Genomic DNA, 27710 nt, shown 5'->3' with positions numbered 1-27710 from the left:
TTCATCACATCACGCATTCGGGTGCCCGTTTAATCACCCATTCAGTATTCATTTCTATTCTCTTTCTTCCGTTCCACTACTTACTATATACCTTAAATCATATTATCTAGGAGAATAGTAGCATCTCCGTAGAAGTTAATGAGCGAAGAAAAAGGGAGCGGGTCATTTCGCCGAAAGCCGTTTCGCCGAATGCCATTTCGCCGAATAGGTCATTTCGCCGAACGGGTCATTTCGCCGAAAGGGCCATTTCGCCGAAAACCGTTTCGCCGAATGCATGTATTTACTGAAAATATTGTGCTCAGCATAATTAGTGTCTAATTGTTTGGTCAACATAGTATTAAAACCATAAGTCGTCTTGTTAAAACCAAACGCCGGCAAAGCCATGTCTGTTTAGCTAAGGTAACAAAAACTGTGTTTTTCATGGTAACGATCAATTTTATGCTTAGCAAACTTTGACAATTTTTTGAATAGAAAATCATTCTAGTTTTACGTTTGAAATAAATCAGTTTGTAATTTTATGATTATGGACTGTGCTCCAGAAATATTAAGAAGTTGTCGAGGTGGCGATATACTATTGTGGAGAGGTTATTTGTATTGTATTAACAACGCTTTTTATCTCGAATATCTAGATACTTCGCAAGTCGGATGTTTTTTTCACTTCAGCCAAAATATCTGGAAGAATGTACAAAAACTTGGTTTAGTTCCATTTATTTCTGCGAACAAAAATGCTGCACTATTTTTAAAAAGGCTGTGAGCTTTACCTTTTGTGCTATTTGACTTGATTCCTAGAGCATTCGATCTAATTCGCAAGACTGCACCAACAGAAATGGAGGTAACATACGTTCTGGGTCGGAAGAAGTTTTGAAAATTAGTAAAACGATGCCCACCAATTTTCTCGCCCCAGTTATAGTCTTTATATGAAAATACAATAAACGATCTGCCTCGAACTACTAATAATGTTGTTTGTAAGGCGACAGTTTTCTATGACCCTTAACGTTGTCTCTTTGACACTTGGCCTCTGAAATACCAATTGAAGATTTTTCGTTACCAAATACTTTGGCGCATAACGAAAAATTTGAGGCATCTATCATATGTCCTGCTTCTAACAAGTCAGGAATATTCAAGATGGGCTTCCATAGAAGAGTTTTTTTGTAGTCTGCTATCATGTTTTGAGAATATCGAGCTATTCGTGATCACTCATAGGTGCTATCATTGACCGGAACATACTTTCCATGTCGTAATAATAATCTTGGAAAGTTTCATTCCGCTGCTGTCGTCTTTGATAGACCCTAGTACAACCAACGAATCCAGGTCGGGGTGAACAAATGTTTTCCATAGTTCAGTTATTAAGTGTGACGTCCTGCCGACCGCATTGCCATGTACCATTTAAGAGTTGGACCTGTGAATAAATCAAAGAGTTCAGACTCTGAAATTCTTTCTGATAAAGCGAGCTGCGATATCAATACCAGAAATTCATTGAGTTTAAGTCCCTGGTCGGTTCCTGCATACTTGTCCAGTTTCCACTTGGATACCGGCAACGATTTATAACCCATATTATATTATATATACTATCGAGGGATATGACGTAGATACGTTTGAGGTGATTTTAGAAGCAGTCGTATTAAAATAGTAATTAATATCTGTGAATGTTCTCCCAGCATCACAAATATTTGGAATAAAAGTAATATTGTGCGAGCTGCGTGTGGCAGATGAATAATTAATATTTGGTTGCGGCAAAGTTGGTGGATGCCATTCAGTGCCAGCTATTCATGAAATCGATTGTTTGGATTTCGTACCGGTAAGAGAGGCACGGTTTGTTTCAGATGTCTGCAAAGTTACATTCGAAACAGAATTATAGGAATGTGTGGAGTTTAATTCTCTGACTCTACGTAGCCCATACATTTCTTGCTAAAGCGATAGCAACAAATCTTTTACATCAACCGATTCCGTTTTTTGTAAGCTACCTTTGAGTACCCCCGATCTGCTTAAGGACTCGATTATACCCATATCGTCCTGTGACAGAAAATCGATTCTCTATTCTTTTGTTATGGGTGGAAGTTGGACAGCGCCTGTAGGATTCTGCATCACGCCTGATTTTTGTTCAATTGGGTTTTCGTTCTCCTTAAACAGCCTGCCGAAGCCTATCTCTTCTTGGTCCTCGGACACAACTACCTGTATCTCGTAAAAATACTTATTCAGATCCCAAAGTATTGCCTCCTTGATAACTTTAATTCTAGTTTCTTCTGGTATATGATCTTCCAGAAGAATCAACCGATTGCCGAGGTGTAACAAACTTGATTGGCACCTTGGTGGTATTTCTTTAGTAGACATTTTAATTGATCTCTCTATGTCATCAAATTTTTCAATACAAGCCGTCAATTAGTTTCGTTACTTTCGGCACGTCAGAATAGACATTGCACAATTAGTGTAAAATAAGTGCGTTGTAAGTAGCAATGACTTTACGTCTGCTTAGCGGATTATGTTGAACCGCGAGGTGGCATTAGTAGATCAACATAATCTGCTAATGCACTGATGAGCTGAATGCGAAACGTAAATAATTCAATTTAGTAAAGTGCACTTTAGCACAAACTGGAACCCAAGAGGTTCCAAACCCCCTAATGACTACTATCTGTTGGCGGCCAGCATTGCCGTCAATTGGTTCCGTTACTTTCGGCACGTCAGAATAGACATTGCACAATTAGTGTAAAATAAGTGCGTTGTAAGTAGCAACGACTTTACGTCTGCTTAGCGGATTATGTTGATCCGCGAGGTGGCATTAGTAGATCAACATAATCTGCTAATGCACTGATGAGCTGAATGCGAAACGTAAATAATTCAATATCTCTTACCTCCAACTCAAAATCTAACTCATCTTCATTTAAGTAATCTACTCTAATGTTATAAAATAGATGTTTTAATTGTTCCCTTATTGGGTTGTTTCGCCATTATCATTTAATTATGAATAACTTTAATTATTTCTTTTATCTATTTTCAATTCAATTTAATTATTCTTATTCATTATCATTGACAAGCAACTACTATATATATTTATCACTTGGTTTTAAACCACAACCTAATCAGAGCAATTCAATTGAAAGAAAAAAACAGAATTTAATCAAAATATCTTCATAAAAACCTCTGCATAGTGTTTATGATTGATAAATTTTCCAACAGTTCATCAATTGTGTGATGTGACACATCACTGAGCGACTATTTCAACGCACACAACAAAGCATTCACGATGAATAGAGGAATGAGTCGTGAGTCTCCCGGAGCAAGAAGAAAAATGTTCTTGGTACAAAAATATTTTTATTTTTTTTTAGTTAGACCGCCAATTGTTTGCTTCTAAGCTAGCCCGTCGTATACCTTTCTCAGGATCGGCTTTCTTGCTTTCTCCGGGAGGAAACTTACTCTTACTCTTCTAGTCGTTGACCACGCGGGTCTCTGCTGTGTACAGGAGGCTTCTCCAGTCAACTCTGTTCATGGCTGTTCGCCGCCAGCCTCGGTAGCTACGAAGGGTCCGCATGTCGTCCTCAATTTGATCGATCCATCTTGCCCGCTGCGCGCCTCTCCTTCTTATACCGGTCGGATCATTATCGAGAATTATTTTAACCGGGCTATTCTCCGACATTCTAACAACATGCCCGGCCCACCGTAACCGCCCGACATTGGCCGTTTGAACGAGGGTTGGTCCTCCCAGCAACTGGTGCAGTTCATGGTTCATTAGCCTTCTCCACGTATCGTCTTCCATCCGCACTCCGCCGGAGATGGTTCGCAACACTTTCCGTTCAAAAACAGCTAGTGCGCGTTGATCCTCCGCAAGCATTGTCCAGGACTCGTACTTTGTCTTTGACACATAGATGTCTAGTCCGATCCGCTTGGCCTCAGCTTTCCGGGAGGACACACTTACCCTTTTATTTCTTTTTTTTTGGCGACGAAATAGATTCAAAGTAGACCCACCAGAAGGAAGACTAAGGCTCTCGTAGTATGAAAAGTGGCACAAACACAAGAAAATCCAGTTTACATTTTTATCAACAATAGTTTACATGACCGGGAAAGGGAAAGGGGATGGAATTCGGTGCGGCGGTGCAGCAACAATGAAGATTCCTTCAACTTCATGCGAGGGGTAAGAGTAAATCTCGTCCTTTACCTGTAGTTTTGTAGTGGTATGCCTTCGTAATCGGGTGCGATCCTATCTGGCCAGCAGTGGTTCGTGGGCTTACAAACATCCTTCGAGAATCTTCCGTTTTCGTTTTGATTAATGTCGACGTCTCTCGTGCTCACTACCGGGGCGGTAACACATCGGATTTTGGAGCTCAAGCAAGCGGGGGTAAACCCGCCGGACCTCACTTGAGTCCTCACCTCCAAAACTACCTTCCTGCCGGTGCGTGTGGTGCGGCAATAGCGTGAACTCGGCGACCACCAGCACGGAGTTCGCCGATTCGATTTCGTGCGGGATACCTGGACACCTTCATTAACTCCTATATCATTACTTTCCGGACAAGTACGGATCCTTCGTAAGTGCAGTTTCCACTGATGATTTCCTCCCAAAGAATGGTTCTGCCCACGCGGTATTTTTATCTTTCTATCACGCACGTCTATCTTTCACGACTGTCCGATGATCTCTCTCTTCTTACTCTCCCAATTGTCTTGCTTTCGCCATACTCTCCCTTTCGCATATTCCTTTCCCTCTTTTCCGGAACTCGAAGAGGTTCGGCCATCATTCTAGATTGATTTCACAGGGCGTGAAGATGTGCACCATGTGAAAGATGTGGATTAAGTTAAATTGTACAAAGGGGCGTAAAAAGGAGGGGGGATGTTTGGATGATATCAGGCATATAATTCGTTTTATTTTTGTGAAGCTCTAGTGGCCACATTAACCTCTAAGTTTAACGTTATTCATTCTAGTACAACTAATAATTTATTCTGATAGTTTGCCTTCCATAACTGGGGTTAGCAGATAATTCATAATTCAATTACCTAATGATTTCCGCTTGGTCGGTAACAGATGGTCGGGAAATTTTGGAGAAAATCATTTTCTCGTTCCGATGCTTTTCATACCTTAAAAGAAAAGGTTTATGGAGGAGGTCGACGTTAAGTATGGATGTCGGAGCCTCAAATAATTCTACAAAATCCGTATTATTAAAGAATGCTAAATCCAGAATTCGTCCATTCATATTTTAGAGTGAGCAGATTTGATAAAGACCTTCTGCTACCATCGATATTTCTTGTTCAGATGTAGCGTTTTCAGTTAGATAAGATTTTAGATCATGCTCAAAAGTCCATCGAAGATGATGAAGATTATAATAGCCTACAACGAGTACACGGTCCATACTATTCGCAATGTCAAGGACTTGAACTGCAGAGGCGTGAGCACTGTAAAGATCTGGGTTACTATTAGGCCTTAAATATATACAACAGATGTATAGCGATTGATTTGGTAGCGAAACACGTACGGTAGCTTGCTCTAGGTGTTCAAATCCGTGCATTTTTATTGCGGTTCCAATTAAGTTGTTCTTGATTGCGATGAGTACCCCTCCTCCACGAAACAGTTGCCTAGAAGACGAGTTACGATCGCAACGGTTTATTGTATAATTGGTCGAGAGTTCAGAGTTCAGTATATCTTTTCGCAGCCATGTTTTGTTCAAAATAATTACATCGTAGTCACATGAGGAGAGAGATAACAAAAAGTGATAGTGATAGTAAACAGTTAGATACTCGGAAGAGTGGGTAACATTTTGACAAAAGTAGTTTAAATGAGACAAAATTTCCGCGTAGTACCAATTTGACAGCAGTAATATCTGCCATTCCCAGTCGTTCAGAAGCAAGCATGGCTAAGCTACTATCAGGGACTTCCGGAGAGATTAAATACTGCCAGAATTTATGTTCCTCTTTATTTTCAGAGATTACTGAAACTTATGAAGCAGAATCTTCAGTGCCGCGAAGCAATTTAAACGGTGTTTTGTTATCATCATCTCTGTCCCTTTTCCTTTTGGCAGAGTTGAATGAGTCTTTGTTACAGAAAGTGGAGTTTTTGAAACAGTATCAATAAGCGTTTTAAAACTCGATTTGCGAAAACGCACCTTTTCCATAATATTTTTGCACGTATTACACGGAAATGGTATTGGCGCAGTTTTCGTAAAATCCGTGCATGATTTGTGAGGATGTGAAAATGATTTTTTTAAAGAAGCTACTAAATAGTAGATAGCGCCACTTGTCCTCCTATCGATTTATTCACGCAAAAAGTTCATCATTTAAACCGCAACATTTTGCACAAAAGAAGGCAGAACAAAACCCTCCACATTTTCGTGCTTTGCTACCTTCGGAAATGGTATTGACGCAGCTTTCGTAAAATCCGTGCATGATTTATGAGGATATACAAATGATTATTTTAACGATGCTACTAAATAGTAGATGGCGCCACTTGTCTTCTTAGTGAGCTATATGGAGTGACAATCGCGTAGTTTGATGACAACAAAAAGTGATTTCGGACTGAATTCTAATCGGATTTTCGGCGCGTTCTATGCAGACGGCCCGCCCTTTTAGAGGCTGGACAGCAATGGTACAGCTGAGATGAGGCTGCACAGATTCACAATATGCACTGCAACGGCTCAAGATGGTGATAACAACGGTTTAATATCCAAATTACCACCGAACAGAAGTCACTATAAGTAAGCCATAGCACAGAGTTGATGCCGCCGTACTAACCCTCTAATTTAAATCACCTCACTGTTTCCCGTTTTGCGAACAGGAAAAGGTATTTTGACAAAGGGGCTGCCCGTACACCGCTGCCAGTAGCAGGTATAAAAAGAGCTGACATGTGGGAAATAGCAGTTAAAGCAGTTACTTTGAACGTACGAGACACCGTCAGCACGATGGCACCGAAAACCAGTGGAAAAGCAGCCAAAAAGTCCGGCAAGGATCAGAAGAACATCGCCAAAGGAGATAAGAAGAAGAAGAAGACAATTCATAGTACTTTTCAGTGCTAGTTGATTTTTTTTTCTTTCGTACCAAAAGCATCAGATTTATGAAAATGGAAATAGACAAAGTTTTAACCGTCAATTACGACTCACACAATGCGAAAATGGAATTAGTGATATAGAACACATCTTTATACTAGTATGGGTGTCGTTTGGAAATATGCCGTGCGAAACAAAGTTGTCACGTATACAGACCAATCTGTATTTTTGACGTGAATACTTTGGTAAGGGGCGCCTTTTAATCGTAATATCTAACACATTCAATTACGACAGTAACGCTGTCTCGCAATGCGAAAAAGAAACAATTGATATAGAACACATATTTATACTATTATGGGTTTCGTTTGGAAATATGCCGTGCGAAACAGGGTTGCACGTATACAAATTAATCTGTATTTTTATTGTAAATAACTATACTTGCTATTTCATAATATAATTAAATATTACGAAATAACCAGTATAGTTCTTTATAATAAAAAAACAGATTAATCTGTACACAGATGTATAAAGATATGTTTTCAGAATGTTTGCTGTAAATAATCTTATCTTCAGTTTAGGTGCATCGTTTTAAATTCTAGTAGTGAAAAGGGGGAATGCTTGCATAATTCATACAATTGATCAACTAATTGATATTCGGAAGTGTTAAGGAACATGTCAGTTGTTTTCATATTCACGACAGTTATGTCTCTGGCATTATTCACCCAAAATAAAAAGAAGACGGCCTAAATGTGAACCTTGGGAAACACCTGAAGTGACATTTATTGATTTGGAGTATGCGTTTGCTAACATACAATTTGTTCACGTTTTGAAAGATCTGATTCAAACCATTCCTAAAGCTTTTGTTCGATGCAATATTTTTTAAATTTTGAATAGTAATAATGGTATGTCAATTCTGTCGAAAGCTTTGTTGATGTCAGTATATAGAGTTTCTCCATAGTTTCCATTGTCCATAGCTTCCAAAGTAAATGTAACGAATTCCAATAGATTTTTTGAAGTAGAACGACCTTTGAAAAAGCTATGTTATTTTTGTGGTTATGTAATTTTCTACTTGTTGAAATATTTTTCCATTGATCATTTTTTAACAATTTTGGAATGCACTAAATAATGGCAAACCCTCGATAACTATGTATGTCTGATTAGTGTCTGATTTAAAGATCGGAAGTATGAAGAAGGAAATTCCATGTTTCTGGAAATATTTCTGTTCTTAGAGATAAGATAAATATATTATATATCAATATTGATCACTTTAACGAATCCAATACAAATCGAAAAAGACATCACAGTAAAACCATCTCGTGACGAAAAAGGCTATTAGTTCCGCCATGTTTAATAGTTTGCGTTTAGCATGCACCCAGAGGGTAAATTTCAAAAATAATTGAGCATGATGCCTATTATGTTACTCTACACCGTGAACTCAAACATAAAATATAACCAACTCACCTCACGGTCTCTCATAGTCTATAATTTTTACAATTAACGCAATCAATATCCGAAATACAATAAAATCAACTTAATTGCTTTCGGACGAGAACAAATTAAGAAACAATTGTTATCTGATGAGTCGTCCATACTCGAATCCCCACCGCTTTTATTTCTTTTAATATACTACAACCAGATGCGTTACATCAAGTCATGACGTTGAACGAAAGGCGTACACAACAATGCCCACATCGAGGTGTGAACATTTTTATATTTAAGTGTGTTTTTTTCAGCCCCTTACTATAATGTCATGTAACTGTAGTCAGCATCCTTCTGCAAAGACCAAAACAATGAAGAAAAATTTGGATATTACTAACTTATTGTTTATTCAGTACCCTTTACGACAATTCCTCACAAATTATCGATCAGAATATCATCACTACGATAAAAAAAATTAAGACTTTACTCGATTTGAAATGCTCGATTGTTTGTTTACAATACTCTGAGCTCTCTGATTACCCACCAAATGCCCCAGATGTTGGCTACGATAGCACTTGCTGGAGCACCTTATCCTTGCCATCGGGCTGATTTTTTCTGACGAAAGTAAATATCGGCTATAAATAATGTAAAATTGCGCGTTTTCAGACCTATCGTTTTTGCTTTCAAGAGTTATAAAGTCGTATTCAACTTTGCTCATGAATGTTATGTATAGTACCGAAAAAACGAAACATAGAGCAATGTTTGGCAGATCACTTATGATATATAGAATATATCCACAAAATTAAAATGAAACGGTGTATTACAAGTTACTTTGATTGCGATATTTTTTTCATTACGTACATGACATTGAATTTAAATTAACTACACTCTTTTCTTTCAGGGAAACTTAGAATGTGAAACAAAATATCATTTTTTATAAATAGTGTATGAATTCAAAGTTACTTACTCTTACTCTTACTCTTCTGTATACAGGAGGCGTCTCCATTCAATTCGGTTCATGGCTGTTCGCCGCCAGCCTCGGTAGCTGCGAAGGGTCCGCAGGTCGTCCTCAATTTGATCGATCCAGCCCCTGCCTTTCATGTACTTTGTCTTTGACACATTGATGTCGAGTCCGATCCGCTTGGCCTCAGCTTTTAGTCCGATGTACGTATCTTCCATCTTCTCAAAGTTGCGTGATATAATGCCAAAATACGACGTCGAAGTTGCGAGGATTTAGTTCGTCGTATTATTATCCTGTAGCAGCCTGCGAAACCCAGCGTCTTGCAGTTCCATGTTCCAAGCTTCCAATCGTAGTCCTTTTTCCGTCGCGTGGGTCTATGCCGATTGTACCGGGTCGTATTCCCTCCTGTATTATTTGTAATTATTATTTTACGGGCGTCTTATTAAGCCTACGCTAACCCCCTGTCTCGCCGGAGGATCATCGTGCTTGCTCTGTTTAACGTCCCAACTAGCACTAGGACGATCCCGTTGGTGAGGTTGCTACCTTGGATTTAGCTGGACGGGATGCAACGTTTCATACTCAGCCGCTGGATACCAGAACAGACGCTGTTTGAAGCCGCACCTAACATGAAGTACAGACGCTCCGACATCCTCTAAAGAGGACCTTCCCTGTCAGCATACGACCAAGGTCCCACCGGGGTTGGTTACCCGATCTTTCCTTTGGTTGCTCGTACCCCAGCCGGCACCTTGGGAAGGTAGGAATAGGAGTTTTTTAAAGTTCATATACTACGCGATCTGCCCTTACTGTGAACTGTTTTGTGAATAGTTTAAACACAGACTAACAGACAGGACACTCAAATTAGATTCTTCAATCATTTTAACGGTAATTTCGAATATTCCTTTATTTGGGACAGTACTCACATGTGTCATGATGGCGCCACGTTACCCTATCAAAAACATCCTGTCTGTCATCTAGACTGTGTTTATTTTTTTCATTTACCAACAGAGTTGCCATCCGTACAGAATTACCAGTAATGTATTAATTTGTATACGTCCATGCGAATATTATCAACACAATAAAAAATAGTCTAGGTGAACAACGTTGAGTCAAATAAATGGTTACCTTCCAACATCGCGGAAAAGGTAAATATATCATCAACGTAATCCAATAATTTATTGTGACGATTCATTTTCAAATATTTTGATGAAATCAGGCATCTCTGCAAGCAGCTGATCGGTGTTGACAAACGAAGGGAAACCAACTAGTAAAACAACTTACATAACACAAGGGGTGTACAGATAGTAAAGAGTTCGCGCAGTACAATATAGGTGGAACTAGTGCATCACGAAAAATAAGTTTTATAAAAATTTACTCATACTGTCATATCTGTTAGTCTGTGGTTTGAACTTCTAGTCAAAATTTGAAATTTCGATATATATTTTCTAAAAATAGTTGAGTTTCACTCAACAGACGAACCGTTCAAAAATTTGACAAATAGAAAGTTTGTTAATTTCTGAAAAAATATAATTATAAATAGTATGATAAGTGCAACACAGTAATCATAAGAATAAGTTATACTAATTACTTTTACTTCAATCTGCTCTCGTTGAGGCGAATTACTAATTACGTTTCATTAATATACTAATATATTTTGGTTTGAAGCATATATTTACTTATTTAATTACCTGATATTGTGTATTTTTATATCACTAGAACCGTAATCATTATCACAGTAAACATGAATACAAATGGATTAATTTTTCAAATCAAGAAATTGTAGTACAGAATTTTGAAATGTTGGTGAAATTCTAGGACTAGCATTAAGATTGATTTGTTTAGTTTTGCGTGCACATGTTTCACAGATTTTGAATTTTCTGCACAGATTTAAAAAATGACACAGATTTCCACAGATTTTTGAAAATGATCACAGATTTTCACAGATTCTTCAATAAATCACAGATTTTGGAAATCGAGCACAGTTTAGCACTAAAAAGTACAGAGCGGTTGAGGAAAAAGGTGGTTGTGTGTTGGTAGTGAGACCTTTTTTTTTTTTGCTCACCAAAATTGATTTTTGTACTGCTATTGGGGTACGGAAAACGGTCACAGATTTTCACAGACAGGTTTTGGGTTTGATCACAGATTTTTGAAAAAATGACCTGGCATCCCTGGTTCAGTGTACTGATTGGAAAAGCTGTCGTATGTGCATTGAAAAAATTGTAGTGTATTAGTAAACTTTTTTGCCACCGCACTTTGCTATGATGTCCCTCGGAAATCGCAAGAATGATTGATATATAGTATTTTTGTTGTTACTCAATTTATCTATACAGCTGTGTAACTTCAAGCTTCAAATACAATTCCCCATTTGTGGTTTGGAAAATATTCAATGAATTTACCAACCCAATATGCGATGAATGGACCAACCCAAATTCCAGAATTTCATAAACTACTGAGCTGAACCGGAATCCCTATGGGACGAAACCGAACACACCTATTAGACCAAGGTTTTTACTCATTTTTATATAAAAAGTTTAGCTTCAACTTTCAGCTACCATTCCCAATCAACTTCCAGCTACCATTCCCAATCCTTAGAAATATATATACTACTTTTTGTACCATTCCGCATTACATTCCTTTTGTGGAATTTAGCCTTTCTGTTTCAACAAACTTTGCTGTCGATTCTTAGCCTACAGAATCATTGCATGGCTGCTAATACGATTCTACCGATACTAAGAATCCTTCCAGCTCGAGCCTCTAACATACGACAACTGGCTTGTAAGACCAATCATTGAACCTAAAGTTCCAAATAATTGATGTTGAAACTGACTTCAATTTTTATTGAAGACTATTTGATTATTTCGCTACATATAATGATCGTTTTGCTTAAATTCATGGTTAATCTGATTTGAATAAGTGATGGGAAGTAGAATATAAGTTTAGAAATTTTGGTAGGTTTCAAGAATCCGTTAAGAATTTCAAGTCGAAAATTATGTGTCGGGTTTAGCCACACACAGACAATTTTTGAGACGAAATAATAAACTTATTTTCTACGTAATCAAAATCAATAATCACTGGATTCTACACAAAATGAACATTTAAAAGCAATAACCACTAACCGTCATCACAATGCAAGGAAATCATATATACCCAAAAAATCAGAAAATTAAAAAAAAATCAGTGAAAAACGCACACTTTTCCACACGATCACGATTGACGTCAATCTGTATTGACTCAGTGTCAACCAGCTAACTGACGTCTGTCTGTCACGTGGAAACGCGTTTACAATGTCAATCGTGCATCGAAATAATTGCTGGATTATAAGATATTCTAGCAGTCCGGTTTAACTCCGTGTAATATCTAGCCCCGGTCTCCCCTACTTTTTAATTTTGGAATCATGTCAGCAAAACGGAACTGTAACGATTTTTGTTTTCTAAAACCCATTACGGCTTAACAAAGCAAAAAAAAATTCCAAGCATATTTAGTTGTGGTGAATATAATTAGGAAAAGCTAAGTTTTGTTTTTCAAAAGACTAAATTATTTTTTCTAATTGTTCAAAAACGCGACGCGCGCATTCTACTGAATTCCACCTTAATAATCAAATTGTAGCAAACACTATGCTTGACAGCTTGACACCTATGCGTTCATTTTTACTGTAACAGAACGACTAGTCAAAACATCCTGCTTCATTTGAGTTTTGGTTCCAAAAACACGTTCATGCTAAACTAAACAAAACAAACAACTCGGTTGAAATTTTTATTCAAACTATTTCGCATCAATACGATAATTCCAAGAAAGCAATTCACACATTAGAAATACAGACATAAAGTTTTAAAAACGTTTAGTACATACATAGTTACCTACATTATATACTTACAGGGTCCCTCGGCACCAGTTTCCAACGAGCCGTATGTTGTTACTCCTATTCAACATCATCCAGAATTGAAAGAGCAATGCGTCCAGTTAATAAATTCAGAATGGCCTCGATCGCGAATGGCTAGATTTTGGAGTCTGGAAACATCTACCGATCGACTACCGATTAGCCTAGTACTAGCACAAATGATTAATGGAGTAAATGTTGTACTCGGTCATGTAAGATTGGTTCATGTACCAGCGGATAACAATGCAGCATTTTTAGAATCTGTAGTAGTGCACTTTCGCTATCGCGGCCGAGGAATTGGATCATACCTAGTAACTGAAGCCGAACAATACTGCCGCCAATTTTTGAACTTAAACTATGTATATTTAGCTACCAATGGGCAAGAAGTGTTTTATGCCAAGCTAGGATACATTTTTTGTAAAGCTATAAATTTGATTGGAACGAGTACAACTAGGAAAACAAAAAGTGAAAAAAATTGGATGAAAAAAGTTCTCTCTGATTGGGTAATCCAATTATCAGAGTACGATGGTGATGGAAATGTGAAAAATAATAACAGTACTGACACATACTCACAGCATAAAGCTATCTCAAACAATCAAAATTGCAATACTCATGATTTAATTTACAAAATTAAAAAAGAAGCTTACTTTAACGCAAGTAAAAGAGACATAGGAATCTGTGATTTACTTGTTAGGATGCATTCTATTTAATGCATACATTTTATTTAAAGTAAGAATGCCTAGTTTGTAATCAATGTAAAGCAAAATATGCATTGAATGCAAAACTCTCCCGCAATTTGCCATGTCAAAGTCTTTGTCACTTGAGCGTTTAATAGAATAATTTGACTAGAATAATGTTTTCAAACAATTTAATTCTACTATATTCACGCCACTATACACAAATACACTTTGCAAATGTATAATAAACGTTACATTAAAGATACGTGTTCCAAATACTTTATGTATTTTCCATCAGTCTATCAGGTTTTAAGTTTATTGAAAGAATGCTGCAATGCTGTTAGTAAGTACCCGAGTAAAATGAAGTAGCAAAATAGTAACATGTTTTCCTACTTTGTTTTAGTAACACAGTTTGTTATGAATAAGAATCCGTTAGTAGCTTAAATAACTTAACTGACAACAAAAAACTCTTGAAACTTTTCAAAAAAATAACAAAAGTTAATACATCTGTAACAAAATAAAAACAATTTCAGATTTGCGTAACAAATTTTTCTAGAAACTTGGTTTTTGGTTTAATCGGACAAATTTTGTTTCAAGCCAAACAATATAAATTTGTATTTCAATCCATCTATTAAAGTAATATTTCAACGCAAATTATTTGTTATAATTCAACTTAATAAATGTCCCATTTTCGCATAATATGCAATCACTCTTGCATATGCCTTCCGGATTGTCTGACAGATTATTGTGCAGCAGTCGTTAGATCCATTCTAGCAGACCCTGTCAGCTTGGAGCGAAATCAATCTTCAGTTCAACAGCGCCATCGCACGGCATCACGTTCAACATATCATGTCAATTGTATGGGTGCGCAGCCCTGCTATTTTGGCGCGCACGAATTTGACATTTCTTTACCCTACTTCTATGTATGAGATTCGATGCGGACTCGTCTGAGGGCTGCATGCTCGCTAAAAAGTATGTTGCCAATGATTTGTTCGGGAAATGTGAGAGCTGGATATCTTGTTAATATGATGTCTTTGACCCAAACCTCCATTTACGTAACTTATATATGTATTATTATACGTACGCATGTGTGCAAATATTTGTATTTCCTAATACATATAAATATTGGTGAAGTAAAAGCGATCATTTATATGTATAAATATATACACATATACGAAAACGAGTGAGTGTGTAAGCATACATACATACATATATAAGGTTCGTAAATGGAGGTTTGGGTGTAATACTAATTAAACCCAAGTGATAAAAATAAAATGTAATTAAAAACGCATGTCCTCAGTTCTTATCCGTCAAACCATGATGAGCGGCCTTACAAAGATGTCTTTATAAAAAACTTTGTTTTGGAAATGACTGGATGAGGAACAAGAAATTCAATACGAAAAACATTTTATGAACACTATCTAAGGCACGAAATGGAATATTGGTAAGAACAAAAACATCACTGCATACAACTAACTTTTACATTTAAAGAAACAAAATAACATGTCATCAAAAGTACGGAGTGGAAAAAAAGTAGAATGACAACAAAAGACACTTACGAAACACAGTTGAATAGAACCACTGGAATTGAGGTAAAACAGAATATAAACTTTGACCAAAGGTAAGAAAACCAACATCAATAAATAATAAAAACTGGTAATAATATAATTTCCTCATATTGAAAGAGGTATTTATATGAGTGCATGCGCTAATTCGGCCTGACACAAATTAACGGGGAGGGCATACGTTTTGGACGGGGCTGTAAAGCTGATTGGAACCAGACCCTGTCAGCTTGGAGCGAAATCAATCTTCAGTTCAGCAGCGCCATCGCACGGTATCACATTCAACATATCATGTCAATTGTATGAGTGCGCAGCCCTGCTATTTTGGCGCGCACGAATTTGACATTTCTCTCCCCTGCTTCTATGTATGAGATTCGATGCGGACTCGCCTGGTGGCGACATGCTCGCAAAAAAGAATGTTGCCAATGATTTGTTCGGAAAATGTGAGAGCTGGATATCTTGTTAATATGATGTCTTTGTTGGAACCCTTTCCTCACCAAAAAGTAATATAACGAAACTATAAGGAGATCCAACTTCCGGTTTAGAGGATACAGGGGATTAGTATAAAAATGTCTATTTCACATAAATTAATCAGGTTCATCGGGTGTGCAGATTTGGATAGTCGATAACCAAATAAACTTATTTCAGTTTTAGTAATATTCAGTTTTCGATTCGGAAGATATTCAAAAATTTAAATCTCGCTTCGATTTCTCAAAGATGTCTACACTGATTTTTAATCATTTTGAATCAAATGTAAACTATACAGTTTCTCAGGTGAATTTACCTGACTTTGGCTACACCGATTTTAGAATTCCGGTTTCAGCATCGAATCGTTTCTCAAAAAAATCCTTGAATCCTTTTAGGTTATGCTGGTACCTGAATACCGGCTCTAGAAGTACCGCAAATAACCGTAAACTCTAAAGTGGAACTGACTTCGATATCTCATGGAATGTTCAATCGATTGTCACACGTTTAAATTCAAATTCGATCCTATTTGCAGTTTCGACATTACACGGAAATGTCGGAATGACTGAAATCTCATACGACGGTCATTAAAATAATGTCATGAGAACTAAAACACCGAAATATATTTATGCAAAAAACACATGCGGTTTAATAAGAAAAGTATCATCTCACTGCTAGGTGGACGAAGTACGTTATTACGATCAAGTCAAAGTTTGAGTAGCTAACGACCTAATTTTGGGTAGCTTATAGCTCCTCAAAAAATCGGTAAAAATGATTTTCAGTGTACAGTCCAATAGTTCTTCTTGTAAGCATGGATTCTGGCCTTGGATTGGAAAATTCTGACGATAAAAATATAACTCGTCCATAATTTGGTAGACGATTTTGTTCGTGTCTATGTTCAGGATCAAGAGTAAACCAAATTTCCTGGTGTTAGAAATTTGTATATTACATACTTAATGTTTGATACGTATTATTACTCTTTCTTTTCTTGATACGTTTTGTTTAGTTTATTTGACCATCATCCTTTTTAAATCGAAACAGAGCACAGTTTAAGGAATAAATTTGCAAATATTCATTAGCTCATTGCTGCAGTACTCGCCACATCTTTTGAAATCAAATGAAATGATAACCAGAATGCCAGTACCGGTTGTGCCCCGGTGATAAGAAAAAGGAAATACAGTTTTCTTTTTCGTCCCACGTTGTGTTCAAACTGCTGTTGTTTTTGTCGATACGGATCATAGGTAGGCGGCTCGTGCGTCTGAATTGGATCCGACAGTACTTTGGCTTTCAAAGTGCGTAGCTGTAAAAAAGTACACTTTATTAAGAAATACTATAAAAATAAACTTCAGACAATAATTACCAAAAAGAAGGCTAAACTAGCGCTGGAATAAATTAGTGAAATATAGTAACCAGTTTTACTCATTAAGATACTGCACAACAAAATGCAAACAATTGACACATATTTGTATCCACTAAGTGCCAATAAATCTAAAGATTTCAGTGTAGTCAATATATTGGCAATGTATATCATTAAGGTGTATACGACCAATTCAAATAAACTGTATGCCAGGGCACTAGATGCCTGAATACCAAGTTGTTCCGGAGAGAAACGCTTTTGGAACCCTAGCATCATTCCAGCTAAAACGACGTAAGTTATATAGGCCATCGTCGGGATATACAAATCAGGAGCATTTATATCATGTCGTGGTTGGACCGGGTTATCGTGATCATATTTTAAAGACCAATTCTAAAAAATAAAGCAAATCCTTGGAAGATGATATTTAATTATTTGCATTAGTCTTACATGTTGAGCAAAAGGCCAAAAAATCAATTTCAATTTGCCGATAACATACTTGTTGTCAACCGCAAAATAATATTTCAGCTTCGTAACAGAGATATATTTTTCAAATTGAGTATGAACTAATTCCTTGCCTTGATCGGCTAATTGCTGGCCATATTGCCTGGCGATGTCCTGAACAATCGGTTGTTGAAAAACAGAAAATTGAGCTGGGACGCCAGAATTGACAGTACTCGTTCCTTGCTGAATAATTTCAGACTGATTTGATAACATATTGCGATTTTGAGGTACTTCAAGCTGCTGTTGTGGATTCGGATAATTACCATGATGAGAAAATCCGTAAAATCCGCTTGACATATATTGATTATCTGGGACGACATTGGGATTGCTTGTTGAAGGTGGCATTGTATGTTCAAATGAACCAGACTGAGAATATATAGGACCCATTGCGTTGACGTCGCTTACGCGTTTTGGTTTTGCTAGACCGCCAACGAAAGCTGAAAATAAAAATGATTTTTGAAAGTGTTGTTAGAGTAATATAATATTTTTTGCAGAAATGATACAGGAAATTGTAATAGGTGATGGTAAGGCAAGTGCGCCATACTAAGAATTTTCGTGTTTGCACAATAAATGAACGCTTGGTTTTAAGAATTGATGCACCTATGAAGTACTTTCAGAAGGGAGTACCTAAAAAAGCCAAATCACATTAAGCCGAATCACAAAAGGCCGAATATCACAAAAAGCCGATGCACAATAAGGCCGAAAGCTACAAAAGCTTTCATTTTAAAACGAGAAGGCAAACTCGTGGATTACAGTTTTTCTGCTAGTGGACATCGTTTTCGATTAGTTATGGGACGACTTGGACTGCGCTACTTCAGCGGCTTGGCGACGAGGTTACCTTGTCCTCGCGTGATAGAAAGAAAAGAAAATAAATAAAAATTGAGGCTCCGCCGCCTTGGGACCTTCTTATTGTTGTTTTCTTTTCGTTCACTATTAAAAAACATTGGAAGGATTACAACCTTCATCTTTGATTGTTCGTCTGAGATTTTTTTTAAATGTTTTAAACTTAAACTAACCTACTGCCTGTTCTACGATGTACATAAAGGTGGGAGGAGCCAGTTACAATTTTTTCGTTAAATACATTGATAGGAGAAAGAGAGAGAATATCGATTGGTGCATCAATGCAAAAGAAGGCGATTGAACCTATAGCGCATTACGCAAGGGAAAGAATTGTCGCATAGGCGGATAGTGTGGGAAGCTTGCTTAGCTTGCTGTGTACAGCATATGTTGCAACACGGCCGGCTAGCATAGGAACTTAGTGTGAACCATATGGTTGGCTCTTGGGAAATGTAACGATCGTCAAGTGTTTTTACGACCTGTTATAAATTTGGATGCATGGTACTTGAAGGATAAAGGATGTAAAGATTGGTGTTTGGGATTTTAGTGCATGTTCGGTTTTAGTTTATGATCTGTGATCAGAGAAGGATTGGTTATAGATCGTGTGAATGCTGGAATGTGGGAAAGTATTTCTTTTGGGTTAGTCGGGTCAATATTATCATGCTACATTTATTTATTTATTTATTTATTTATTCCATTTATTCATCTGACAATATAATAAGTCTTAATGAATATATCAGTCAAGTTATAAAATATTCGATCGTAACACTTTCTGAATAAACTTATGTGTCGGTTCATTAAAATCGAAAAGATTTTCAACAGTGGAAAATGTTCTTATACATGTAGTTATCGGTTCATGGAATCCGAACGTCGTTCGATGATATCTCGGTTGAAATAGGCTAGTAGAACGCAGCAATCGTTGCGTGGCACGGAAATCAAGTAGAGACAAAAGTTGCGGTGAGTCGATATCGCCATTGATTAGTTTTGCCACAAACACAGCTTGTTGAATTTACCTGCGCCGTTCCAATGAATCAAGACCTATCAGACGACAGCGATCGGGGTACGGTGGAAGGTCAAGCGGGTTTTGCCAGGGAAGATTTCTTAGAGCCAGTCGGACAAATCTTTTCTGAACACGTTCAATCCGTAAGTTCCAAACAATCTGATACGGGCTCCAAACTAAACTAGCATTCTCAAGTAGCGGTCGAACCAATGAACAGTATAATGCCTTCAAGCAATGGGGATCTTTGAAGTCACGTCCGATTTTGGCAATAAAACCCAGTGCATCCAACAAAACACCAGGATCGTTAACATGATCAACTCTTTGGAGCGTTTGTCCATCAATTTGATAATCAAAATGCAATGGATTCTGTATTCGGTGGAACGTTATGACCTGACATTTCGCAGTACTGATAATCAGCCAGTTTCTTTTGCACCAAGCAACAAATGTATCGAGGAGCTGTTGGAGCCGGACACAGTCGTCAATAGATCGAATTACATGGTACAATTTCAAATCATCAGCGTAAACTAATCTGCAGCCGTTACTGAGCAGCAAAATAGCATCATTGAAAAACAAAGAGAACAGAAGCGGACCCATATTGCTGCCTTGAGGTACTCCTGACACATTCGTAAACTGAGATGAAACGCTCGAGCCCAATTTTATTCGTAAAACTCTACCACACAAGTAAGAGTATAACCAATCAATGAACTTTTGAGTTCCACCTAATCGCGACATCTTTCGAAGGAGTATTCGGTGGTCTATTCGGTCAAACGCTGCTTTTAGATCCGTGTATACCGCATCGATTTGTACCTTTTCCTCCATACGCGAAATGCAGGTCGAAGTGAACTCTAATAGATTTGTGCTGACCGAGCGTCCAGGAATAAACCCATGTTGTTCAGTTGAGATATAATGTTTAGTGCGAAAGAGCATCTCATTGCTTACAATTATTTCAAAAAGCTTTGAAGCAGCAGATAAACTTGTTATGCCTCGATAGTTTCTTACATTACGACGGTCACCACTCTTGAATACAGGGAACATGAAGGATTGCTTCCAAATCTCAGGAAAAATGCCTTGCTCGAAAGATTTGTTGAAAATAATGCACAGAGGCTCAGCTAAAGCAGCAGTACAATTAGTGTAAACTGCAGCGGGTATTCCATCAGGTCCGGCTGAATACGATTTTTTCAGTTTCTTCGCAGCGGCAAGAATCATTTCAGGAGTAATTATAAACGTATCCATACGCACTAAATTTTCAGGAACGTCCATAGCAGCGACATCAGCTTCGGCGTCGGGAGCAGTATTTCCAGCAAATACCGAAGCGAAAAATGTTGCGAACAGCTCGCACGAATCCACCGTTGAGTTAGACTCCACGCCGTCGAGACAAACATTTGGAGGAATGGATGAACATTTTCGCTTTGAGTTGACAAATGTCCAGAACTTCTTGGGATTCCGTCGAAGGTCAGTTTGAACTCGCATGACGTAATCTTTGTATAGCCGCGCGTTCAATTTACGATAACTTTCACTGTAGTGTTTGAACATTCTTTGTGTCTCAGCATTATGAAAACGACGATGTTTGCGTTGCCAGGCATTGCGATCCCGCTTGAGTTTACGTAGGTACGCTGTAGTCCAAGGAGTAGCAATGGGTCGTTTTGCTAATGGAAGATTAGAACTGAGCCATTGAAACAAAATATCACAGAATAGCGAAGACATCTCATTCACGTTATCGATTTCATACAAAACAGACCAATTAACATCCTGCAAATATGCTTGAAAGGCAGTAAAATCAATTTTTCGGTAGTTCAATGACATTGATTCGACAATAAGCTGGGTATCACATGAAACGCTTTCACAATCAACGGACAATGAAACAGCTAAAGGCGGATGGTGAAGGTCCACGGGTAGTAGTGGGGCAACACAACGATCAACTACCAATTGGCTCTCTAACGAACAAAATATCAGATCGAGCGTTCGTCCGAGATGATTCTTATGGCGATTCCTTTGATATAAATTCAAATAATCCATACCATCTATCAGTGTCGTACTGGCAACGGGTAGAAGAGAGGAAGGAGATTGTGTTACGTCTGATCCATGACCCCACGTTATCCGTGGCTGGTTGAAATCACCGCACACAAAAACAATATCACTTGCGGAACTTTTGCTGCACAGCTCCGAAACAGTATAAATGTGCTCATCGATCACACCAATTTGCTGGCTTTTATCGGGAGGGATATACACACCGCACAGAAATATCTTTCGGTCCCGCACGGTAGCACATACACACACTTGTTCGAGGCAACGACCATTTACCGTTTGTACAACAGAGCTGGCATATTTTTGAGAAACAGCAACTAAAACACCGCCAAACTTTGATTTGACACTGTTTGCTAAGCTGCGGTCGCAGCGGAAAACGTTGAATGCATTTCCAAATAACTGTTGGGAATTGATCCGATCGTCGAGCCCGGTTTCAGTAAGAATGATGATATCGTCTTCAGCCTTTTGAGTAAGTCTGAACGATTTCGGCCTCACAGATATAAAAACAATTTGGTAGTAATTTGAAGGGGAAAAAGTCTTTTTAACCCCAAATTTATACTAGGCGCACAAAACCATTTTACATGTTTATGTTTCGTCTTCGATTATATTTAACTGCTGAATAAAACACATGGATCAACATGATCCGCCGAGTAGACGTAAAGTTAATGCTATTTGCAAGACACTTTTCTATTACACAAGACGTGTAACGTCTAAACTCCTTTATGGGGTCACAAAACTCTTAACAAACAGTTTTAAGTACAATAAAGACGATCAGTCAACTTCTGTCAACGTTAACGGGACTTCATCTGTAATGTAGATTAGTTTAAGGAGGGGTAGAGTCTAAATGATGAAATCATTCGAACGTTAATTTGTCATTTTTCGGTGGAAAAATATTGAGAAATAAGTCTGTGAAGAGGTATTTTTGATGACGCGTCTAAGAAATCATGATTTGCGGTGTCCACTGTATCTCAGCGCAGACTAATCAGAAGTGAACAAATCATAGCAACAGTTTTTTATTTTTGGTGGTTGTTCAAAGTGAAAACTACGATTTTTTTACGTAAAAATCCGCCGTTTTGTAGCTGTAAAACCTCCCCAAAATAACAAAAAACAAAAGGGGCCTGGTTTTTCATATGTAGAAAGTGTATGCAAAATTTGAAAAAAATTGGTGCAGTAGTTTTTGAATGACAATGGACACGGACTTTTGCTTTCGAGAAACAACGCGTTTAAAGTTTTTTGTCTATAAAATCAATGGAAACAATTTATTACTCAAGGAAGCCCGTAGGGTCTAACATTTTGAAAAAATAATATTTTTTCTTTTATAATTTGTTATAATAAAACATTTCAAGAATTTTCTGTTAAGTTTTTATGTCAATCGAAGCAGAAATCTTGGGCCTATACACTTGACATGATATGTCAGTTGTTTTCCAAAGGGCGAATCTTACAATGGAAACAAATCGAGTCGCTCTCTCCTACGAATACAAGCTTTAAAATTCTACAATTCCGCTTAGAAATTCGGATTGCATAAAAATCTAAATCTTAGTAATACAAAGAACTGTAAAGGGTAAAACTGTCGTTTTATTTATCATCGGAGGCTCTTCTCCCTTTCGACAGACCCTGTCAGCTTGAAGCGAAGTCAATCTTCAGTTCAGCAACGCCATCGCACGGCATCACATTCAACATATCATGTCAATTGTATGGGTGCGCAACCCTGCTATTTTGGCGCGCACGAATTTGACATTTTTCTCCCCTACTTCTATGTATAAGATTCGATGCGGGCTCGTCTGGGGGCGACATGCTCGCAAAAAAGGATGTTGCCAATGATTTGTTCGGGAAATGTGAGAGCTGGATATCTTGTTAATATGATGTCTTTGCTTTCGATCATCTCTTAAGCGATATTTATGCGAGTGAAATTTCATCGTCTCTTGAACTGGTAATTAAGAGGTTTCGAAGAAAAACCATTTTTGTGCTGTAGAGACATTTCCACTTTTCTAAGGCGAAACTAAAAAAAAGCTCTTGAACTAATTTTCTTACGAGTGATAATGAAATGAACTTTTTCTGATCATGATTTTCTCAACACTGTTTATAACCAATTTGCAAATATGACCATTCTCGATTAAACAATCATTTACTTTGTGAAAAAGTCAGTGTTAAGTTTATTTGAAGGTAATGTAACTAAGTACTTAATATATGGCACTCATAAATTAAGTCGTTTAACTCCAGGCTCATGCCATTTCATAGTAATAAATTAATAATAATATAGCAAATAGTAATATAGTGACATAGTGATCTGCCCATGTGAAACCGATTATCTCAGTAAAGCATCGATCAATCGATTTTGGTGAATTTTACAAGTAGTCGTATAAGCAAAGGACAATTCCTTCTTGTTTACTGTCTCATTTATTGACTACTAAGCCGTTCAAACATTTACCGGTACTCATACCGATTCCTGAGTCCTTTGACTTCAGATCAGTTGTGGAAGATTATCGAGAGACTTCATAGTCGCTCCACAATAATCAGAAGAAAAAACAAACATAAAGTCACTTGCTTATAGGGCCGTTTGATAAATTAACCGAGATTTCTAAAATGCGGTTTCCATTGAATTTAGAAAATATGTTCTATGAAAAAGTGAGTTTAAAAATTTACTAGAATATTGCCAAAACTTTACTAAACTATGAAATCGAAATAAATTCAAACTGAATTTTACCAAAATCGTACCTTATTTTCGATTCTTTAAATATACTATACACGTTAAAGTACATGAATTTAGTAATTTTCGACCTCTATTGACATGCCTTTTTCATTATTGTTTCACTTTTTTTTTTAATATTGTGAATTTTTACTGGTTGACAAACCAGCATCTAGTAAATGTAAAAATGTTGTGATTTTCGATTTTATTTTTCCTTTTCCATGCAAGTCCTGTTTGATAATTTTCAAAAATAGTGAATTTTCGTTAATTGCAAAACTAATGTTACTGTGATGTCCCTCGTGAATCGAAAGAGTGATCCATATAGCGGCCCTTACGCGTGACAATATTATTGTCAATCCAAAGTATTGTCCATACCATCAATCCAATTGGCTTGATAACTTGAGTCCGAGTTTTTCGAGAAATTCTAGCGTTTGGCGTTTTAAATATTGCAAATGAATATTAAAATATTGAGAGAAGAGGTTGTTGCACATATTTAACAGTTTCTCTCTGGAGAGAAAGTATTGTCGGATTGATGAGCAGTTTTAGCGACCCTTACACGAGACAATATTATTGTCAATACAAGGAGTATTGACAATACTTTTGATCGTGTAATGGAAACTTCATTGGTTTGAAGAAAATATTGTCAAAAAAATCAAAACTGCTCATCAATCCAACAATACTTTCTCTCCAGAGAGAAACTGTTAAATATGTGTAATAATCTCTTCTCTCTATATTTTAATATTCATTTGCAATATTTGAAGCTCCAAACGCTTGATTTTCTCGAAAAATGCGGACTCAAGTTACCAAGTCAATTGGATTGACGGTATTGACAATATTTTGGATTGACAATAATATTGTCACGTGTAAGGGCTGCTTTTGATTTTTTGACAATATTTTCGTCAATCCAATGAAGTTTCCATTACACGATCAAAAGTATTGTCAATACTCCTTGTATTGACAATAATATTGTCTCGTGTAAGGGCCGCTTATTAGTTGACATTATTCTTTTGCAACAATGGTATGACATTTGATCATTTCATGGTACAGTATCGAGAGCAGAGCTGCAAATTGTCAGTCATGTCAAATGACCTTGACAGACTGATTAAAATCATCGTCAACTGTAATCGGTACGATCAAAGTGTCTGTCAAATGAGATACTCGATAGTTCAACGACCAAGTAGAAGTATACTCAGTCAAAGACAGGTGACGCATTTTGTTCTCTCTCACATTCTCCTATTCCCTGTTGAAGTACAAAAATTCCATGAGAGTACTAACATAAACATAAATTGATAAAGTTCATTGTTATTTGTAAAAAGTCATTGGATTTCGGAGTTTATTGGTGTACATGAATTTAATTCAATGTTTATGCTGCTTGATTAATATTTAGTCACATCGTAATTAAGCAGTGACAGGAGAAATGAAGATAATACACTCAAAAAAAATTCACCTTCGATTCACTTGAAAAATCACGTAAACTGGTTTCAAATGTCAAATTGAATGTTTTACGTGACGAAATTGAATGTTACACGAACATCCCCTAAAATGAATAGAGTCATCACATAAGATTTATGTGAATTTACCAAACGTCAAACAATCTAAGTGAATTTCCAGTGTGAAAAACTCGATTTTGAAAATGGCGAACAGTGGCCCTCAAAGTATAAGTAGTGTAAATATTTGCGAGAAATATTATTTAATTACAATTTTTAACTACATCGACCGGACCATTCCAGTATGAAAGTATTCATGTGTTCAACTGGACCGAGTGCCTGCGTGAGTCCGAAAGTGTGCCCGCTCCTGTCGAATGAATCGGTATGAAGCTAGAGACACTGGACCCATGTAATGCGAACTCAACCTGCATCGGTAGTGTTATGGGAGTTCTCGGATCTCGACTTCAGCTTCGGTTGGATGGCAGTGACAACAAAACGATTTCTGGAGGCTTGTCGATTTGAGATACCACGACGTTATTGGTTGCTTTTTAAGGCATTGGAATTATATGACAATTTTCTGAAATAAATGTTTTATATTTCATGGCATTTTTCATTTCATAGATTTATATCAAAATCTTGAATCTCCCTTTCGACTTCAACCAATATATAAAATTGTAATTTTCTGGTATCTAAATTTGATATGAACTGATAGATAAATGTGATATGAACAGTACATTACATTTTACCTATGAAACACGTAACTTTTACTGGATTATGCATTAAACAGCTTTTAAATGCCAGTCCATTAAAACCTACGTGAAAAGTAGGGTGGAAAATATTCACATAACTTTTCACGTAACTATAATATGATTATTATTTTGAGTGTATCAATCGCAGACACTCAATATATGACGATTGGTAGAGCCTGGTTGGCAGCAGTCCAGTGACTTAAACTTTCCAATCTTCGTCGTGCAAAGTTGCTCGTTGATAGTGACATTTAGCAACTCTGATCGAGAGAACAGTCATTAATGACGCCATGCAGAATTTCTTCGTGAAATGATACTACCAAAAACGGAATTCTCTCCAAAACCAAAGAAATCATATTAACAAGATATCCAGCTCTCACATTTCCCGAACAAATTATTGGCAACATCCTTTTTTGCGAGAGTGCTGCCCTCAGGCGAGTCCGCATCGAATCTCGTACATAGAAGTAAGGGAGATAAATGTCAAATTCGTGCGCGCAAAAATAGCAGTACTGCGCACTCATACAATTGACATGAAATGTTGAATGTGATGCCGTGCGATGGCGTAGCTGAACTGAAGATTGATTTCGCTTCAAGCTGACAGGGTCTGCCAAAACGAAAATGTAGCCCATCATGCAGATTTTTTTTATAAAAAAAAATTTAATTTTTTAGGTATCGTGTAGATGACGATCATTCTTTCATTACATTCATCGCCCAATATGAGTAAGACTGTCGTAGCTAAATTCCTATGGCGCTTGCTAACGACTATCACTAGCGACATTCATCTGTGTGATACGCACGACATTCATTAAATACTGCCGGATGGCAAGCAACGTAAAAGTTGCCATCCACACGGCATTCTTAGCTGACATCTAAAGTCATAGATACCAACTTAGCAATTTCATTTTGAATTGTCGCGAGAAGGGATCGTACACAGCACATCGTAGTCACAAGCTTGTATATTGAAACGACACCAAACATCGATTTACGATTCATCAAACCCGTTCGAAAAATACTCAAATTGTTATGGTTTGTAACGAATATCGATGAACCGGGAGCTATCTTGGAAATTGAAGCGACATAAAACTTCGATTTTTGATTTCTACTCATCAAAAACGTTTGAAAAATACTCAAAATGTGATGGTTTGAATTTTGAATATTGAAACAACAACAAATATCGATTTACGATTTCTACTCGTCTAACCTGTTCGAAAAAC

The 27710-nt window shown here is 37.2% G+C and overlaps 2 protein-coding genes across 4 annotated transcripts in view; one reads left to right on the top strand and one right to left on the bottom strand.

The window, feature by feature from the left end:
• LOC131440647 (neuroendocrine convertase 2) overlaps positions 1-27710 on the top strand; it is a 457599-nt gene that overhangs the window by 86858 nt on the left and 343031 nt on the right. The window lies entirely within an intron of this gene.
• Positions 14502-27710, bottom strand: part of LOC131440648 (protein YIF1B-A) — a 32515-nt gene continuing 19306 nt past the window's right edge. For all 3 annotated transcript variants that reach the window (XM_058612118.1, XM_058612117.1, XM_058612116.1), the window contains 3 exons: positions 17722-18212; positions 17278-17664; positions 14502-17217 (listed from right to left, as the gene is read on the bottom strand). In XM_058612118.1, coding sequence (XP_058468101.1) covers positions 16993-17217; positions 17278-17664; positions 17722-18212 — 1103 coding nt within the window. In that variant the 3' untranslated portion in view covers positions 14502-16992. The remainder of the gene's footprint in view (positions 17218-17277; positions 17665-17721; positions 18213-27710) is intronic.

The sequence above is a fragment of the Malaya genurostris genome, chromosome 1 (genome assembly GCF_030247185.1).
Source record: "Malaya genurostris strain Urasoe2022 chromosome 1, Malgen_1.1, whole genome shotgun sequence".
Classification (NCBI taxonomy): Eukaryota; Metazoa; Arthropoda; class Insecta; order Diptera; family Culicidae; genus Malaya; species Malaya genurostris.
The sequence above is the reverse complement of the archived record's forward strand: the minus strand, read 5'-3'. Positions and strand labels throughout refer to the sequence as shown.